This window comes from Danio rerio, chromosome 19 (assembly GCF_049306965.1).
Source record: "Danio rerio strain Tuebingen ecotype United States chromosome 19, GRCz12tu, whole genome shotgun sequence".
In the NCBI taxonomy this organism is placed as follows: domain Eukaryota; kingdom Metazoa; phylum Chordata; class Actinopteri; order Cypriniformes; family Danionidae; genus Danio; species Danio rerio.
The window spans coordinates 37493390-37514393 of record NC_133194.1 but is presented as its reverse complement, the minus strand read 5'-3'; the positions used below and the strand labels follow the sequence as shown (position 1 = coordinate 37514393).

Here is a 21004-nt window from a genome sequence, read left to right as displayed (position 1 = left end):
ATCCCAACACTGCTGTTTTTATTGCTCTGCAGGTCTTCCAGAAAGAGCTGGGGAAACGGACCAGCAGTGTACAGGCTTTGAAACGCTCTGCTCGAGAGCTGATGGAGACCGGCCGAGATGACACCGCCTGGGTGAAAGTTCAACTGCAGGAGCTGAGCAACCGCTGGGACACCGTCTGCGCCCTGTCCGTTTCAAAGCAGACGCGCCTCCAGCAGGCTCTTAAACAGGTACGGCTGACCCTTATTTACACTTCTATTGTAATGCTTTTGAAAGACGTCTGTACTGCTCAGCAAGCTGATAAAAGAAACAATAAATATAAATAAATATATGCAATCAAAACAACATTATATATTACATCAGTTTAAGTTAAATGCAATTGATTCCTGGAGGGGCGTAACGGACATTTTAAATGTGGGGGGAGGGCAGCTGAATGAGATCCAAAAGTTTACTTCCATATAATTATTATTAATCACCTTTCTAAATCCTCTGACTCTAAAAGTGAGGGGGATATATTCTCCAGTCTCTGAGCATTAGTGCAGTGTTAATCTTTTATTCTGACTCTGTGTTTTCCTGCAGGCAGAGGAGTTCCGCACAGCTGTTCAGATGCTGCTGGAGTGGCTGTCAGAGGCCGAGCAAACATTGCGTTTTCGGGGCGTCCTGCCAGAAGAAGCAGAGACTCTGCAAGCTCTATTGCACACGCATCGAGATTTCATGCAGACAGTGGAGGAGAAGAGAGTGGATGTTAATAAAGCTGCTGGCATGGGCGAAGCCATTCTCGCTGTGTGCCATCCAGACTGCATCACCACTATCAAACACTGGATCACCATCATCAGAGCTCGCTTTGAAGAGGTAAAACACTATCAGAGATGCGCCATCAGAACTCTCTCTATGCCTATGGTCAAAACTAGCATGAGTCATACACAAATTAATGGCTGCGTCCAAAATCACATACTTCCATACCTTATAGTACACTAAAAACAGTATGTGAGCTACGCTATCCCATGATGCATCATGGGAGAATTCATGAATAGGAGTGAAGTGACGCAACTGATGCAGGTAGGGCCTGTGATAATGAGAAATGGTGGATGTAGTAGGTGCAAGTTCCATTCATACTACTCGCATTCGTATTGTATAGAACGTACTTTTCTAACGGTCGGGTAGTAAATTCAAATACAAAAGTAGCACTGAGTAGTAGATTATTTCAGACACAGCCAATATTTCAAACATATATCAAAATATTATATTATATCATGCAATCTCAGGCTAATTAGTATCTTATTTTGTGACTGGTTTTCTACCTCATGTTTTGGCATCACTGTTATATATAAAACAATTGTTACATGCTAAAATGCATTTGTTTTCACATATACAAGCAGCATTTTAAGGCTCGTACACACCAGGATGCTTTTCGTTTGCGTCAGTGTTTTTCCGAGACGTTTTTCTGGATTCAAACCTAAACTATTTTCACTGGCGTCGATCAGAAGAGTATGCTAAATCACTCCTTGGTGTTAGATGGCGCTACACAACTTTAAGCTTCTGACACCCGCTTGTACAAAGAAGAAAAATAATAGGAAAATAAAAAAATAAGAAAGTTAACACACTTGTTGTTAAAGTTACTGGCAATTCAAATGGATATTGTTCACCAGAGCAATAAGCAGCTCCACGTTCATATCGCCTTTGGGCATCGTCTTCAATGTGCGTTCTCATTGACAGTTTTGGGCTTGAGCACCTCAAAGTGCTGTTTACTGTAACTTCAGCAGCTCCATGCACATGAACAAAAGTGCCAATCTGATTGGTGAAGAAGGTTTTGATGCGGCGCATCAAAACAAAACAAAATAGAAAAATGAGCATAAGGCCTTTCTTTAAAAATTACACTTTTACGGCTGGCATTTTGTGCGTTGGTGTGCATGACTACATTGGTGCCCTTTATCTAGTCAAGAGGCGTTAAACGTCAACAGAAAATGTGAGCAAAAAGCGTCCCGGTGTGCACAGGCCGGGACTTCATATTCTGTCACTCTGGCTTAATATTAAATGCATTCTTTAGTGCAATTTCTTACGACTTGATTTTGTCTGTCTTTTTTTTCTGAGGGTAACAGGACTGACATGAAAACTGGGGAAACTGATTTAATTACTTATTACACACATTTTTAATTTTAAATAATTATTATTTTACATAAAATATTGTATACTTGAGCCAAAATCATTGCTAGTCAAAAAGAATATGCAAATGCAAAAAAAAGCAAATTGTAATTTGCTAACCAAATGTCCTGCTGTGTAATAAAAATGATAGCAAGGAACAGGCCAAAACCTTATCCTTATCAGCATAAATTTTAACGAAATTAAATTATATTTTATTTGCTTTAATTCAATTTTATGTTTAAAGTCGATGTGAAATCAAAATTTACAGTTTATTTTGCTAGCATACATTGTTGTTCTTTAAGTAAATGATTAATCATGTTAAACTAGTTAAATTAATGCACAAATTAAAAAAAAATGTTTGTTTTGGTAATCTTAGTCCGACCGTTTTCTTCTGTTTATAGTGGCGGTCATACTGAAATACTGAAATCACATTTTAATAAAATTCACTTTAAAAATATCGCAAATGCATTTGTTGTTAGTGATGCAAAAGGCACCAATTTTATGGGCTGACCCATAATAAGTGATTTAAAAGGGTTGTATTATACAAACACCACATGTTTGATGTACAGGTGCTGACGTGGGCCAAACAACACGAGCAGCGCTTGGAAACGGCTCTGACTGAACTGCTTAATAACGCTGCACTCCTGGAGGAACTGTTATCATGGCTGCAATGGGCAGAAACCACACTGGTACAGCGCGACACTGAACCCCTTACACAGGACATCCTGCAGCTCAAGACACTCATCACTGAGCATCAGGTGAACACATGGCACTACATATTCTGTCACTCTGGCTTAATATTAAATGCATTCTTTAGTGCAATTTCTTACGACTGGATTTTCTTCCATCAGGTGTTTATGGAAGAGATGACTCGAAAACAGCCTGATGTTGACAAAGTGACTAAGACATACAAGAGGAAACCAGCGGAACATCCCAGCAGCCTGTCGGACAGGAAAGGAGCCCGTAAGGATCTTTATCATCAAAACAAAACCTTTACATGCACGACTGTTCAAATGCTTGGAGGTGGTGTGATGTTTTAATGTTTGATAGAAGCGTTTTATGCTCACCAAGACAGTATTTATTTGATCAAAACTAAATTACAACAGTCATTTTGTGAAATATTAATGTTTAAAATATTTTTCATATATTTTAAAATGTTACTTTAATGTCATTCTTTGATAAATAGAATTTTTGGCCAATATACCTTTTATTTGACGAAAGTACAAAGTAGTTAAGTGGTTCCCAACTTTTTTGTCCATAACAATATGTAACTTTTTAAAAGACGTTAATAGTTGATTATAATTTTAAGATTAAGTATGACAGTTTTATATTTAAATAATCATATTTTAAGCTACAATTAAGCTATTATTTTTTACTCACTTTTCATCTAAAAATGTAAATTTTATAGAATATTAAAATATTCACATCTGATTTATATCACGTTTTCAAAGATGAACACTTCTGGTTTTTCAATGACATTTTTGACTTGTTGAAGATTAACAAAGTAAGCAAGTAAGTAAGGTATATAATGTAATTTAGTTGTTTTAGCTTATTCTATTGCTTGTATTCTCCTATTTTTAATTATTTTATGTCTTCTTGTGACCTCCTCGTAAATTTGCTCATCGTGGGCCCTGGATAAATAACCAATCAAAAAAAAAAAGTTGTTAACGCTCACGTTAAAAACAATTGAGCACAGTTACAAAGCAATTAAGACATTCATTATGCGTTCATGCAGAACTTGTAGAGTACTGTGCTATTCTGAGCAGATTTTTCTGTGCCTTTCCTGCAGGTAAACACCAGCAGCAGCAGCAACAGCATCACTCCGTGCAGGTGACGGGTGGTAATCCTCGCCTCACTCAGCTCTGCTCCCGCTGGCAGCAAGTATGGCTGCTTGCCCTCGATCGCCAGCGTAAGCTCAATGATGCCCTCGACAGACTAGAAGAGGTACAACATACAACAATCTCTGTGTACTTGTGGTAAATCAAGAAGGGATGCACTGAAATAAAAATTCTGGGCCAAACATGAAAAATCTTAAGGCACTTGACCGAAAAAACTTTGTCAATTATTTATTGAAATTAGTTATTTTATTGGCTTGTGTTTTTGTTTAATTGATATAATTAAAGTTATTGATTAAAAGTCTTACAAAACTACTCGAGGAGTCACTTTTTTTTACCAGCATTGCCATGACAGCACAGTAGCGTTATTGCAAGCGGCAGGGACAAGTATACTACATAGAACTGTCCTGTCTGTGTGTTATTTGAGCAGACTTTGCGTTACATGCATAGATCAGTGCATGTTCATGAGTGGAATATAGAATATTGAGCTATTTTGAACTTTAACCATTGCACACTCGACCTCTTTTAATCAGCACAGCGACAGACCTCACTTGTGTGGCCATTGAAATGAATGGGTTTCATAGCGCAGTGCTTTCCACATCCACTGCGCAACACAGCAGTATCTACGTTTCCGTTCACTTATTTTTATGTGCATTTTGGATATGCGCTTTAAAAACGGTTGATGCCAAGATGTGCATACATTTTGAAAATACGCAATACGTTTTTTGTTGATATTTGGTGCCAGTTAATCAGGAAGTGACTAATATGTTCTTTTTAGCTTGTTAGATGGAAACGCTGCTTTAATCACATGTCTTTTATGCAATATTCCACTTATGCGCATAAACTTAATTCACATTTTTGGATGGAAACATAGCTAGTGTTTCATTCTGCTCATATTTGCTGCAGTTTTTCTTTTACATCTGTAAACGAAAATGCAATTTTCAGCCGATAATTTTCGGTGGCCAAAAATTCAGTGCACTCCTAAAATCAATTGATGAAATCTGTCAGTAAAAGTAAAAGCTCATGATCTTTCTCCACCAACAGCTTAAAGAATTTGCCAACTTTGACTTCGATGTGTGGAGAAAGAAGTACATGCGTTGGATGAACCACAAGAAGTCACGTGTGATGGACTTCTTCAGACGCATCGACAAAGACCAAGATGGAAAGATCACCCGGCAGGAGTTTATTGATGGCATCCTGGCCTCAAGTATGTGCTCTCAAAGTACATTTTTACGTGTATTTTTAGAATTTTAGTCTTTAGTCTAATGCATGGTCTCTAAACTATGCATTACGTTTGCAGAGTTCCCTACCAGCAAGCTGGAGATGACGGCTGTTGCTGATATCTTTGACCGTGATTGTGACGGCTACATTGACTACTATGAATTTGTGGCAGCGCTGCACCCTAACAAAGATGCTTACAGACCCACAACGGATGCTGATAAGATCGAGGATGAGGTGCGGACCCTTTTAAATGATAATGAATTTTTGATGCATTTAAATGTAACAATTTCAAATGTTTATATTGCAGGTCACCAGACAAGTGGCCCAATGCAAGTGTGCGAAGAGGTTTCAAGTGGAGCAGATCGGAGAGAACAAGTATCGGGTGAGAATTTGGATGCTTAATCCATTTATTATGGCATTTAGAAAGTAAGACTAACACTCAGCAATGCTATGTCATCACCACACCTCCTCATTCAGATCATCCTTGACCCTGCCATTGAAATATTACAATTCTAACCATGCAAGTTATGCAAGTATGAATGGAATAAAGCTGCATCAGCCATTTTGTGTGTTCGCAAAACCACCATAACACTTCACAGCATCATCAGAGTATGTTGTGTGCCTACCACCATCCGACTAATGATCAACCCATAATCCCACTGAATGGTCTTTCATCGCCCAGCATCATTAACCATTGGTTAATGATCTTTGTATTAACTTGTTTCATTGCACAGGCTACAGATCCACGATGCTAACTCCACATCCTGATGTCCGTGCATCTTTGTCTGTCTCTTTCTTACTTCACCTGCTGCGCTTTCCTAATTGTGTTTGTTGTCAAGCAACCACCTGCAAGAACTCCATGCTTCACATGGGAAATTCCATTGTGTGCTGTTTTTAGGAATTGTTAAAAGGATTATAGTTATTATACCAAAACAAAAGGTCAATGTGTGTTCATGTCTGTTATTTCACTCTTTTTTTTTCTCTTTCTTTCTTTTTGTTTTATTCCTCCTCCTCCACACGCACCGGACTTATTGTAGTTCTTCCTTGGGAATCAGGTAAAGTGTGAGCAGTGTTTTTGTGACTTGTCCTCTGAAATCTGTTGCCTCTGCGCAGTTCCCATGAGCGCCCGCTGTAGAAGCTTGTCTTTTATTCTGGGTTTTTTTTCAGACAGCCAGATCTAAATCTGTACACAACAGTTTCTGCATGGGCTTGCTAAGAATTCTCTGTGGACAGGCCACATTCTTGGCTGCTGTCTGAAATGGGGATTTCTTTAGTCCCTTCCTGCTTTCTCAGCGGGCATTTCCTGTCTGGGAGACAAAAATTGCAGTACTATCGCCAAAATATTAAACGCATTTATATATACGCCTTCAGAATCCAGAGGCAGATTTCAAAGGGGTTAGCTTTTGTGTTGTGGTTGGGATGTGCTTGTTTTACTTTATTGAAAATCATTTATCATGATCAGGAAATGGTTCGGATTTACTGCGCTCTCTATTATGATTTTAAGGTTGTTTTGGCTTTTGGTGGTGGAAAACTATCCAACTGCTGATTTCTTGCCTTTGAGAAAATAAACCTTCCACCAAAGCAATTCTTTGAAGTGAAAAAGGACAAACGTCCAGGGAAAAATTCCAGAGAATTGCTGTGGTGTGTGGTGTTTATTGTAGAGATGGGATTTGAGCTGGACATAAATCAAGTAGAATATAAACCAATGTGGTTTGCTGCATGTCGCAGTGTGATTTGCTTTGATTTTCCTGGTGCTTAAGAATGTAATTAGTAGAATTAGCTAATTGTTATATGATTTTAAAGGAATAGTTCACCCATTTTAGTTCTCTTTTTTTCTGTGGAACATAAAAGGAGGCATTTTGGTAACAATTTACAAAAAGGGTGTATTAGTTAATGTTATTTAAAGCATTTACTAGCATGATCAACAATAAACAATACGTTAATTACAGTAATTTTAATTTAACATTTGTTAATGTAAATGAAGTTGGTTAATGTTTTTTCATGTTAACTCACTGTGCATTAACTAATGTTAACAAGCATGAATTTGTATTCATATAATAATAAATTCCATATGAGTATTGGTTATTATTAGCTCATGTTAGTAAATACATTAGCTAACATTAACTAATGAACCATATTGGAAAGTGGGACTGACATTTAAAAGGTGCTGTAAGTTTTTGAGTCTTCTAAAGCATAAAAATAGCATCGTGTGTTGCAGATATTTAAGAAACATGCTAAGTGAACATTCTTGTTTATCTGAAAAAAGCTATATAGTCAGCTATTCTGTTTAGAAAATGTGCATTACATGCTGAAACATCTGTCTTTGTTTTGGTCTTTTAACCCGCCCACTGCAACTTAAGCCAATTATATTTCTCCACCCTGGGTTGCCCTGATGGAAAACAGCGTATTTGATTCATTCATTCAGAAAGGCTCAGTAGCAAAATCCGAAATGAGACGCAGATTCAGAGTTTCACATGAGGGTATTAATTAACAAATAATCTAAATATCATGAATGTAAACAATAGGTGAGCAATAGGTTACATTGTAAGCCCGTGTCCTAACAACATGCTATGTGAGGAGATTTGCAGTGATGAGCAATTCGCACCAGACGAAACACAACAGAAATTTAAATAAAGCCATTCAGAATAGTGCACTTACTGCACTCCAACCAAATGGTAAGGTTTATAATCTAATTAATACATATTAAACCTTTTTTAACACTATTAAATGTAGATGCTGAATCACTGATATGTGTTGGCTCGCAATAAATGTCATGTAAAATGGCATTTAAACTCAAGTATTAGCATTTAACACTGAATAAAGCACATGAGGTGTACCTGAGCTAATCATTGTCTTAGTTCTGTTGTTCACCTGTGAGGAATAGAAGCCGTTTCTAATATATCAATTCGAGATGTGGGTTACAACAAAAACTCCTTTTATTATGGAAAATATTCCTTCTATAGCATACCGTTGCTTTTAGTTAGAACACGGTTTAAACCAGCCTTTAGGCTCGATAGTCAGACTAGCTTCTGTTGGTCCTCAATCTGGCAACCTGCGCTTGCGTGTGTTTTGATCCAGGAATGCAACACCTTCTTCAACCACTGGGTCTCAAACTTACATACTGCACCTTTAAGAAACTGTCATGTATATTTCTTCAGAATTTCTCCTTTTTTCCACATAAATACATTTATTGGGTGAACTATACCTTTTAACGACATTATTAAATTCTCATCTTTTTTTGTTTGTTTGTCCTCTTCCTTTTCTGTATTTTCTCTTTCCTCAGTTCGGAGACTCACAGCAGCTTCGTCTCGTACGAATTCTGCGAAGTACAGTCATGGTTAGGGTTGGAGGAGGCTGGATGGCGCTGGATGAGTTCCTGGTGAAGAACGACCCTTGTCGAGGTAAGTCTGGCACAACAGCTGAACGAAGCCTGATCTTTAGGAACACAAGAAAACAGGGTCCCTGGAAGTGCTCAACACTCTGTCAGACAGCATTATTCTTACTCCCATCAACATGGATTTTGCTCATCATCTTCTTTTCTTTGAGTGTTCTCATCTCTTCAGTCCTCTCTGAGTTTACTCTCATCTCATCTTCCATCACTTCCCCATTACATCCTGACCTCTTCCCACGGTGGTTGTTTTATATGCATGGCCTACACATGTGGCCCATTCTCTCTATCTCCCTGTCATCCTCTGTTTTTTTATTTTCTACAATTGTAGTGCATGATGCATGTTCCTTAGGTCTCTCCCTCCCTCTTTCTCTGCCCCGTCCCCTATCTCTCTTTCTCTCTCCCCAGTGCAACATCCAGGACTTAAAATCCTGCGTTCTGACTCCAGCAGCTCCATATCATCTCGCATAGGTTGGGTTTTTCTCTCTCCTTCTCGTTCAGATTTTCTTCTTTTCTCACTCGTTTGGTTTCCCTCTCGATCCCTCTGTTTCACTCACACTTCGTTTGATTCTTTGTTGCTTTGCTTTGCTTTGCTGACTGTGACACTGATCTAACCAGCCCCACCAATCGTGCTTCGAGAATTCTGGCTCAGTCGTTGACATCACTTCCTGCATTTTGACTTCTGATATTTACACGGGCTATACGTATACATTTTCAAATATTGTTTTTTTTGGCACTGTATGCACAGCTTGTAACAAAACCTAAAAAACTATACATTCCTTGACTTCCATTGATGATTTTAAAAAGCCAAAAAGACTGATTCATGTTTATATATATATATTATATATATTTATACACTTGGGCTTTGGCGCGGTACACTTGTAGAGTGAGTGCAAAACGCGCCAAAGCCAGAAACTGAAAGCGAGACGTGACTTTTAAGGGACTGTTTCATATGGATTAATTACTCATTCTTACTGTTCAGTGAACGCAAACTGCCGTAGTTTATTAAAGACTCAAACTCCTCACTGCACGACAGCTGCGCGCCTTCAGCAGACCTCATCATTCATGCAGCGCGAGGGCTTAATGACTGTTTATGAGCGTCAAAAGTGGCTGATCTGCTCTGCGAATATCTGACTACGTGTCCCCGCATCCCTAAAGACTGTTTGGCGAAATATTTGACTGCATGTCACTACATATTAAACGACTGAAACGATATAACTAGAGAAATCTCCAATGTGGTGCTGAGTGAGAGAGCGCTTCTCACTGAACAGCGCAGCAGCGATGACGTAAGCGTGCTGAGGCCCGATTGTGGTGTGAGTGCGGGCCATCGGGGAAGACGGGAGGGGGGACAAGCGTGCTTTGGCCCGGTTCGTAGTGTACCGGTTTTAACTGTAGTTTTAACTGTACCTAGTGTGAGTACGCCCTTAGACGTCAAACGAACCTGGGTGTGGACCAAAAGTGCTAGTGTGAAAGCACTCTAAGTTTCTGGTTGCAGTTCACATTAACAGCTACAAGTGTCACTAATAACAAAGATTTCTAAATTGTACATATAGCCCTTTAATGCAGATTGATATTCAAAAGATTGTGTTTGTATTATTCCCTTTTGTTGCCAAGCAAGAGGTCTTACGGGAAAGTTCGGCAAAAATGTAAATTCACATGTTGTTTCTAAAGATGTGTGGTGTTTTTTGAGAAATGTAAAAGAAGATATGTTGAAGTGTTGTAAATGAAGTGTGTTAAATATCTCATACATGTTTGGAACAACTTTAAAGGTGAGTAGATCATGTGTGAATTTTCATTTTTGACTGAACTGTCCCTTTGAAGGGCTCGCGAGTGTGTGTATGTGACTCTTTCTGTGGGATGGTGTGAATGTGTGTTTTCACGTTGTCTCTTGTGTCTCTCAGTGACGGTCACTCCTGGCTATTTCTGCTGCAGAGGTACCTCATCCTTCTCTCCTTTCCCACTTCTTAACTCTTCTCCTGTTTGACGACATCCGTCTGTCTGTCTGTTCCATTCTCAGCCTCTAATACTATTTGTCCAGCTTGGGGTCCATCCCATCATTGCTGTGTCTTAGTATCTGTCGGGTGCGTGTGTGAGCGTGTGAGGACTATGTGAGGTCTATGTGTCAGCTAGCATCATGCTAACCATCGAAACCAGGCTTGGCCAGGCCTGGGCTTGATTCCTTTCATGTGTGTCCTGGATGAATATTGCAAATGAAAAAGCATCCAGGACCAGGGTGTGGCCAGGCTTGGGGTTTCTAATATTGTTTGAAGCAGCTCTTAAAGAGCAATTACTCATGGAGAAATGAATTACAGGCCCCACCTGCTTTGTGGGGAGGAAATTACATGGTGTGGCAGTTATCAACTACCCTGCTCTTACTGGGTTTGATGGAAAAGCGAGTGTCATGCAGTGTTGGGGAAGCTACTTTAAATGATGAGAAGCTTTGGCAAGCTGCAGTTTCAAAGCTACAGTCAAGTTAGACTTTTGAAAAATGTTCAGCCATACTTCAGGCTACAAACAAAAAGTAGCTACACAAACTATTTAAGGGACAAAATCTTATTAAAGTCGCCATGAAGCAGAAGTTAAGACTGTATTTTAAGACTGTATATAAAACACAAATATAGAGTGAGAGCATGAGTATTATTTTTAGGTCAGATTAGGTTTCTTGTGGAACAGAAAAGGGGATTAAAAGTGTTAGATCATAATAGATATAACATATAAAATATAACAGTTGATAATGTGTCATTTAACTTGTCTATCTGGCTCCATGCTGTGTCCTACTGTAACACCACTTTAAAAAAGCAAGAAATTGTCTGTGGTTATAGTTGGTTACTCCCCAACACTGATGTTTTGAGGGCATAACTTTTACCACAGCTACTGCTGCCATTACACACAGCCCTCTCTCTCTCTCCCTCTCTCTCTCTCTCTCTCTTCTTTCAAATGAGCTTTATTAGCATGAAAATAATATAGTGATTATATAATACATGTATACATACATTAAAAACCACAAATAAGAAAAAGATAATGTGATTATTAATATATATATATATAATTTATTTATTTTAAATAAATAAGGGCGACACGGTGGCTCAGTGGTTAGCGCTGTCGCCTGGGTCAACTCCTGACTGGGTCAATTTGCATTTCTGTGTGGAGTTTGCATGTTCTCCCCATCCTGGAGTGGGTTTCCTCCGGGTGCAAGTCCAAAGACATGGGCTATAGGTGAATTGAATATGCTAAATTGGCAGTAGTGTATGTGTGTGAATAAGTGTGTATAGATATTTCCTGGTATTGGGTTGCAGTTGGAAGGGCATCTGCTGTGTAAAACATATGCTGGAAAAGTTAGCGGTTCAATTAAATGAATAAATTTTATAATATAATATAATATTATGTAATATAATATAATATAATAACAAAAATAGGTAAATAAATAAATAAATAAATAAAAATCCACAACTGTTACTTGATTCGGATGACCCCCCCCCCCTCTTTCTTTCTATTCAAATTTAAACTTGCTTTATATCATGACAAATGTTACAAATTTATTGCCAAATCATTTATAAAGTTGACATTAAAAAGAACATGTACAGTATAAAAACATAGTAAACAGTAAATAGTAGTAGTAAAAAGTAATAACAGAATAAACTGTACATCTAACAATAAACATTTAACATTTTTAGGATAAAACAGTAATCATTCATTCATTCATTCATTTTTTTTTTCGGCTTAGTCCCTTTATTAATCTGAGGTCGCCACAGTGAAATGAACCACCAACTTATCCAGCACATGTTTTACGCAGCTGCAACCCTTCACCGGAAAACACTTATACACTCTCATTCACACACATACACTATGGACAATTTAGCCTACCCAATTCGCCTATACCACAATTCTTTGGACTTGTGGGGGAAACCGGAGCACCTGGAGAAAACCCACGCAAACATGGGGAGAAAATGGAAACTCCACACAGAAACGCCAACTAACCCAGCCGAGGATCAGATCGGTGACCTTGCTGTGAATACTGCAATTACTGATAATAATAATCAGTATATTTAAATTTCACTGTCTCTCTCTCTCATTCTTTCTTTCAAATTCTGTCTCTCTGCTGGCTGCTGTGGTCTGAATGTTGTGCAAGGGCTGCTGCGTTGGGTATCTGTTATTCTGAATGCTGTGTGGAGGCTTGTGTTGGTTTTCAGTGTTTGCTAAAAGCATTATCAGGCATGACCCTCGGGTGTCCTGTCTGCTGTGTGCACTTGTTTACGTGGTGGGCTGAGGAAGGCTGTGCTTTTTTAATTTTCTAGTGAGTTCTTGTTTTGAGGATGCTTGCTCTGACTCCACTGTTAACTCCCTGCATCGTGTCCACCACGCGCACTGACCGCTTTTAAAGTGGGTTCACCGACTGCAGTGAGCCGGAGGAAGTGCTGACTTTCTCCACTCATGCTCTGCACTGAACCTGGACGTCCATTAAAAAGGTCAACCAGCTGATCTCATTTCTCCTCTTCTGCAGCTCGCGGACGCACCAACCTGGAGCTTCGAGAGAAGTTCATTCTTCCAGAGGGAGCCACGCAGGGTTTGGCGGCCTTCCGGTCCCGGGGTCGCCGGTCCAAGCCTTCGTCCCGCACAGCTTCACCCACGCGCTCGTCCTCATCTGCGTCACACAGTGCCCACAGCTGCGCCTCTGTGCCCTCTGCACCCGCTACACCCACAGCCTCCTCAAGGGTGAGTGACACAACATTACACCACATAAAATCTACACGCTGCCTGTTGAGGGAGCATTTTGCGTGCTAATTAGACCCAAAAATGTTGCTGCTTGTATTATTCACTAGGGGTGCAGTTTTAAAAAAATCCTAACAGTCATTTTAAAAGTGAATATTTTTATCCATTTCTCAGTGAATATTAGCAATGTATTTTGGTGCAATTAAACAAAACCAATTTATTAAACAGATATATTTATTCAAATAATATTTTAGTCATTAAACATATTCAGAAATTGCAAGATAATACAATTAAATTCAAGCAAAATATTGCAAAAATAAATGACAACCTAAAAAATTTCAACTAAATTGTTCCATTGTTTTGCTTCTCTTGATTTTTGCTCTTTTTTAAATATGTTTTTAATATTTTTTAATAACATATCAATTTGGCTGTACTAGTTTTTGGACCGTTATAATAAGTTATTTTGTTAGATAAGCTCCAGATTTAGCTTCAGTACTGACTAATCTAATGCATCTGCACAAATATAATATTGTATAACTTCCTATTACAAATATGAATTTAAGAGAGATTTATGAGGGGTGTACTTATATATGGTGAGCACTGTATATTTAGGGTATTATTTGATTATTGTCGAGTATCATAACTAAAACCTTAATATATTAAATAAAAAGTAATAAATTACTGAATAAAAACTGAATAAATTCTGATTTACACATTTACTCAAGTAAATAAACAGAATTAATAATGGGCTAAAAATCTGCAGAATTCTGCGCGCGCAGATTCCGTGTGGGCCTAGTCATTTGTCACTAAACACATAACATCATACTTCATATTGAGTGTTTATCAAGGTCTTTCCTTATGTCTACATGTTTCATGAGCATTTGATCATGCGATTGCTTGTTTTATGTTTTCATGTAAAGTTTTAAATTGAAGAATTAAAAAATGCATTAAACTTTAAATATAAAACACATTCAAAAGCTGTGAAAGTATTTCGTAATATTACTCTTTTTGTTGCAGTTTGGTAAATTAAATGCAGTCAAATAAAAGTAAAATAAAAAAAGACATATGTGACCCTGGACCACAACACCAGTCATAAGCGTCCAGTTTTGGAAATTGAGATTTATTATCTGAAAGTTAAGTAAGCAGGCTTTAAATGATGTATACTTTATTAGGAGAGGACAATATCTGTCCATTCGAATATCTGGAATCTGAGGGTTTAAACAAATCTAAATACTGAGAAAATTTCAATTAAAATTTAAAGACCATTACTAATACAAAATAGAGGTTTAATATATTATTAGTATAAAACATTGGGTCACACATTGTTTTGATGGTCTGTTTGTTGAATTTAAGTTACATTGCAACTAATTCTCATCAGGTTATCAGTAGACTGTTAGGTTGGGGTTAGTGTAGGTTGACATGTACTTGCAAAGTTTCTTATAGTCAGTTAAATGTCTGTTGAAGGAGCAGAATCAGCAGATATTAGGCAGACAGTCTACTAATACTGAAATGACCATCAAAATTAAGTGTTACCAAACTTTTAAAATGTCTTTATGAAACATGATCTTTACTTGATATTCGAATAATTTTTGGCATAAAAGAAAAATGTAATTCTGACTCATTCAACGTTCTTTTCCTATTGTCAAAAATATACCCGAGCAACACAAAGTTAGTTATGTGATCCAGGTTCAGATATTGTAAAAAAAATTTTAAAAATGTACTAGATAATGTCAAACGGCAAATCTTTATATGGTACTTTGGGAAAAATAAACTCTCCAATTTCTTGGCCGTTCCGACACATCAGTCTGTCATTTGTCCTTAAGGTGTCATGAAATTCGTGGTGATGAATGGTATCTGGTGGACGGTTTCTCTGTCTCTGGTTGTGGTGTTTGTTTACATTGTTGTGTGTGGGATCAGGACGTGATCACTGTTGTCTTTGCATGTGAGAATCATATTGTCATCTGTGAGATTTTTATTTGTTCTTTGTCTTTTTGTCCCTCTCCCCTCCCTTGCTTGGAAAATGTGCCTTCCTCCACCCTTACTTTGTGCTCATCTCCACCTACCAAAACACTGTGCTGCATCGCCTTCCCTCTACTTTACTCTTTTTCCGATTATCCTGGCTTCTTCCCACTGCTTTTCCCACTGCTACTTCGCTCCTTTTTTGCTACCGCATTTCCCAGTCCTCCCAATCCCAATCTCGTGGCTATGCCAAGCCCTGGCTGGCACACAGTAAAACTCCAACTCCAACCAAGTGCCAGTCCTGCCCAGAGCACAGCCAGACCCCTGGGCATGAGGTAACGCACTGCCCGCTCCCAGCGCCCCATAACACACTAACAGAAACAAAAGAAGCTTAAAGCACGGCCTGATCACAACAAACGAGAAGAAACTGAGATAGACGAGTCTACGATTAGATTTAGAATATCTAGAGGAATCAATCCTGTATGTTGCTATAATTATAGACTGTAACCGTATGCAGCTTAGACTCCTATAGGAAAACAGACCAGTCATTTGATGCTCTTCAAGGAGTTAAGCCCTGTTCACACTAAAGAACCGTAACTATAAAGATACTATATTAGTGTTTATATCCATCCATGATAACATTAAATGTGGGACAAAAACATACTTTTTTGAACTGTAAGTCACTCAAACCTTTCATCAGCTCAACCAAAAAAAAACAATACAGCACAAGCTTAGGGTAAAATCTCAACCTTACAACCGTTACTGAACAGTAGCATGAATATGAAACATTGCTGTGATTCAGCAGCATTGACTGAAAGCAGAAGAAACATCGATCAGTTTCTGTGCATTTGTGTTTATATCAAGGGTCATTAATATTGCATCTGATAACCATCATAGTTTTTATTGTACTTGTTTTTTAATGTTTAGATTTTCTTGTGTTTTTTATTATTATGTTTTGCGAAGTTAAATTAAAACAAAATATATACAGCAGGGAAAATAAGTATTGTCACCATTTTTCTCAGAAATCATATTTCTAAAGGTGCCGTTGACTTTAAATTTTCAATGGATGTTGGAAACAACCAAATAAATCTATATATGCAAAGAACACAAAAACAAATCTTATTAATTTACTCATGAAGTAATGTGCAATAAAATAAAATGACACCGGGAAAAAGTATTGAACACATGAAGAGAGGGAGGTGCAGAAATGCAGTGAAAGTCCAGACAGCAGCTGTAATCTCTCAGTAGTTTGCCCTTTGCCCTTCGTCATTGTAAATTAATATAAGATGCTTCGGTCCAACATCTACATTATCAGGATGATGAAGATGACACCAGGGTGGAAATTACAGCAAGACAATGATCCAAAACACAGCCAAGGAAAAACTCAATTGGTTTCAGAGAAAGAAAATCAAGCTGTAGAATGGCCTAGTCAATCACCTGACTTAAATCCAATAGAAAATACAGATCAGATTTGACAATACCCACAGAATATTCAAGATTTTTACACTCTGTTGAATTCTGGGAAAAACTCACAACTGAGCAATGTGACTTCATTCTTCATATGAGAGGCGTCTTTAAGCTGCCATCACCAAAAAAAGCCTTTTATATGAAGTTTTAAATACGTTTCAGTTCAGTTCAGTACTTTTCTCCTTGTGTCATTTCATTGTTATTACACAACTAATCTTTCAGATTTTATTGTTTGTTTGTTTTATTCTTATCTTTGTATTGTTTGGGTTTTTACCAAAATCTGGTTTAATTTCATGTCAACAGCTACTTTAGAAATATTATTCCCAAGAAATAAATATGATGTGTTCAATACTTATGTCCCCCACTGTATTAAACCAACCTAAAAAGATAACAAGTGTAGGATATTTTATGTATTCTATGTTTCTACTTAACTATATTAACCCTGATTTATGCTAAATGTCATTAAGCTACTCTGTTTTATAGCAAATACCATCATATAAACCTGAGCCAAACTCCTTTTTACTGTGATAATGAGATTCCATATCAAGCGACTCTATAAAAGAAAATGATTTTTAGACATGTATCTTTATAGTTATCATCCCTGGTGTGAATGGGCCTTTATTCTGTTAATTATCTAATGACAGATTGCCTACAAAATGGTAGCTGAAAGCAGCTGTATGTTTTGTCAACTGGTTTCTAGAAAACGAAGTCCAGTTACATTGCTAGGCTTGTGTTTTTGACTTATTTTCTGTAGCTACACTTGCAGATCTGCTCTTTGTACTAAATCCTCTCTCCTCACTTTCACAGGGAGGCTCCACGACTAAGCTGAAGAGACCAACGTTTCATTCCAGCCGCGGCTCCTTAACTGGGGAAAACGGTGGAACACCAACAGCTGCTAAACCCGGACGCTCCGGTACGAAACTACAACACTATAATCAAAGAAGCCTCTATGAATTGATCTAATATGTCATTTGGGGAATCTACTATGAAACTGTAGCATCAAAAGATACTAAGAAACTATTGTGGAAAACGTAATTAGCTGCAGTACAAGCTACAGAAATGAAGTACTCTATTAGAGCCATGCAAGTGAGAAATGAATGTCAGTGTTTATTTTTAATTCTTTATGAATGTAATTTAATCAATTAATAGCATTAAGTTTGATGTCTAAATAAGAACATCCTGAAGTAAAAGCTAAAATCAAAAGCCTATAAGTGAATTACAGCACAGTCATGACTTCCACATCACAGTCCTGTAACTGTGTAGACAAGTCTATCCTGAGACAATTCATCAAAAATGATATTTACAGTGGTTCCTCGTTATTCACCAGTTATGTTCTAAAAATAGCCCACAATAGACGAAATCGGCAAAGTAGTCTGCTTTAGCAATTACAATTATTATAGATGCTTTAAGGCTGTAGAACCCCTCACTACACACTTTATACACTTTTCTCAGATTAATATTTTCACACTTTTCTGTCTTGTGTAAACACTTGCATAGCTTTTACCTTTATGTTGGCCAGAAGTCCAACTTTTTATGCGATGGTTAGCATCTTCCTCTGCCTTTTTGTTGCTACCGCAGGTGCCTTTGACAATGCAGATTGTTTTGTCGACATTGTGGGGTTTGTTGGGGAGAAAACTTGCAGACATACAGTCCAGCACTTCAGAGTCACACTGCTAGCGATTGAAGATTTTTGTACATTTGGCAAGCTGAATGCATTCTGTACTGTATAGAAGACGCGCCACGGAGGAACACAATGCACTGTAAAAAAAAAAACAAGTCAAATTGCACTAAAAAAATCTGCGAGGCCACGATAGGTGAACCGCGTTATGGCGATGAAGCACTGTATATAGAAAGAAAACACACACTAAAGCTAATTTCTATATTTTAAGGCTCATTCTTGTTAGAAATATTTAACTTCCAAATGGCAAACTTTGATATTGTTTTTGTCCAAATATAGCAAAAATAATCATCATTATAAAATAATAAATCTAGAAACCACAGGATGTTAAAGATTAGCGCTGAAAAGCGTTAAAAATTATTATGTCAACGCCAAATTTAATTTGTCACAGAAATGTCAGGTAACTGCATGATATATATTTTTTGTTGTTATTGTTTTATGCTATAAACACACACAATATCATCCCAATTTTGGGACGATCCATTTGAAGAAGAGTGTCGTAGTGATTCATCCATGTTGCTATTTTTAGTAGTTACTCTCAGTCCAGTTTTAAATTGTATTGATATTTTCATGTGGCTCTGCTTTGTGTGGTTTTCACGATACTGGAATTTGACACCAATCAGTACTAAAAGAAAGTCCATTTCCTGAGAATATTTGAGCATTGTTGAGCGCTTTCTTAAACGGCGCTGATTTGCCATCGTGTTCACATGCTTAACAGAAATGACACATGCTTAACAAAAAGTCACGTCGATCAGCTGGTTTGTCTATAAGCTGACATACAAGCGATCCGCTGATGAATCGCAGCTTTAAAACGCTCCAGTGTCCCAGTATCTGTGGTTCCACTCAGTTAACAGCTGTGAGTTTGCTGAACCATTGACCTTTACAGCCCATCACAGTCAATTCTGTTGAGCATGTGAACTGTTTAAGAATGTGCTCAACAGCGCTCAAATGTTTGCAGGAAATGGACGTTTTTAAAATTTCTGTACCGATCGTTATTGAAGTCCAGTACAGTGACAACCCTAATTTGTGATTGGCTCTATTGCAATAATCTTTAGCCTAAAAATCATCTTTCTTCGTCAGAAACCAAACGCACTCCGTCCTCGACAAGCGGTCCAGCCAGTCGAGCAGGGAGTCGCGCTGGAAGCCGAGCCAGCAGTCGAAGAGGCAGCGACGCTTCAGACACATCTGAGCTCATGGAGACCCGCTCAGCCTGCTCCGATACCTCAGACACCCCACGCCGTCCTGGGGCCAAACCTTCCAAAATCCCCACCATCTCCAAGAAGACCCCCAGCCCCAAAACACCCGCAGGCAAGAAGTGAATTCTCCACTGATGGTGGTCACGGTTTAACCAGCAGGAGGAGAACAACTCTCACGTCTCGCCAGCTCAGACGGGACAGGACCGCACAGCACTCCATCCTCTACAGCGTCCAACACTGCTACACCACCCAGATTCAAACCTACCATAATGCTGCCTTATTTGTGTTACACATCATGTCCTTAATCTGACTGACGTTACGTGTTTTCTTTGAATGTGTGATGGAGAACATCCAGTGTGAGCAGACATATCCTATACTGACACTCGAAGGGGCTGAATATGCAAACGCCCGTCACTCACCAAACCCTCATGCATGGTTGGACAAAGTCGCCCTCTTCACCAGCTGGCATCTCGCCTGGATGTCAGTGCCACTGCAAACAAGAGGAAGTCGATTAGAAACACAGACCTTTTCCTTTGGCACATGAGACATTTCAGACTCATGTATGTTTGTTTGTGTGTGTGTGTGTGTGTGTGTATGTATGTCATGGTAAATTAACGCAGTAATAAGGAGAGGAAGTGGACGAGGATACATATCTCCGCCTTGTGATCCGCCTTCAGGTCACACGCGATCCTTTTACAGGAACTCCTATTACGCACAGCACACGAGTTTCACACTCGCACCGACCGTGCGTCTATTTGTGTCGTTTTGTTACAGACATCATGTTACAGAGCTTTTCCACAGTATGCAAAAATGATTTTGTGAATGTTTGGTTAATTTATAATAATCCCGACGTTTCTTTTCTAGAGTAAAGAGCTGTATTTATTTGTGATTGCAGTATCATATCAACTCTTGAGAATGACTAGTATTAACACAGGCGGAATCACTCTTCGTTACGTGTTTTTGTTTTGTACATCCGCACCAGACGTAATGAATTTCTTTGACTGATCATTTCTGATGTAAACTGACCAGGAAGCTTACTGATTCCAATGGTGGCCTTTTTGCCGGTGACTACACACTTTAGATGACGTCAAAAGTGGCTTCCTACTTGTTCTTTCGTGACGGAAGCACCCTGAATAATGGATGATGGGGGCGACTGGCGCAGCCCCTGTTAAAAACAGCTCTTTGAAATCTTGTCTTTGACAAGCTGAAGTATATGAATACCTGAAGAAAGGTGATTTTTATTTATTTATTGTGTCATTGGGAGGGGGGTGAGGGCTGCGAATGGATCCACCTTTTGATTGTGTTACTCTTTTGACATGACTGAGAGAAACGGGGGTGCAATTGTGTAAAAGTAAAGAAGTTATCAATTCTTTTTGTTCTCTTTTGTATTAAAACAATGCTTGCAGTAAAA

At 38.4% G+C, this 21004-nt stretch overlaps 1 protein-coding gene across 41 annotated transcripts in view; it reads left to right on the top strand.

Annotated features, from left to right (window-relative positions):
* macf1a (microtubule actin crosslinking factor 1a) overlaps positions 1–21004 on the top strand; it is a 311815-nt gene extending 290811 nt beyond the window's left edge. For 22 of the 41 annotated variants that reach the window (XM_073931813.1, XM_068215311.2, XM_073931811.1 and 19 more), the window contains 16 exons: positions 33–227; positions 577–849; positions 2709–2897; positions 2991–3102; positions 3929–4083; positions 5019–5181; positions 5275–5429; positions 5503–5577; positions 6233–6250; positions 8479–8596; positions 8992–9054; positions 10485–10517; positions 13085–13296; positions 15474–15587; positions 17527–17632; positions 19478–21004. In XM_073931813.1, the coding sequence (XP_073787914.1) occupies positions 33–227; positions 577–849; positions 2709–2897; positions 2991–3102; positions 3929–4083; positions 5019–5181; positions 5275–5429; positions 5503–5577; positions 6233–6250; positions 8479–8596; positions 8992–9054; positions 10485–10517; positions 13085–13296; positions 15474–15587; positions 17527–17632; positions 19478–19716 (2220 nt within the window). In that variant the 3' untranslated portion in view covers positions 19717–21004. The remainder of the gene's footprint in view (positions 1–32; positions 228–576; positions 850–2708; positions 2898–2990; positions 3103–3928; positions 4084–5018; positions 5182–5274; positions 5430–5502; positions 5578–6232; positions 6251–8478; positions 8597–8991; positions 9055–10484; positions 10518–13084; positions 13297–15473; positions 15588–17526; positions 17633–19477) is intronic. The other 19 variants (XM_068215321.2, XM_073931820.1, XM_068215318.2 and 16 more) reach the window with 13 other exon arrangements.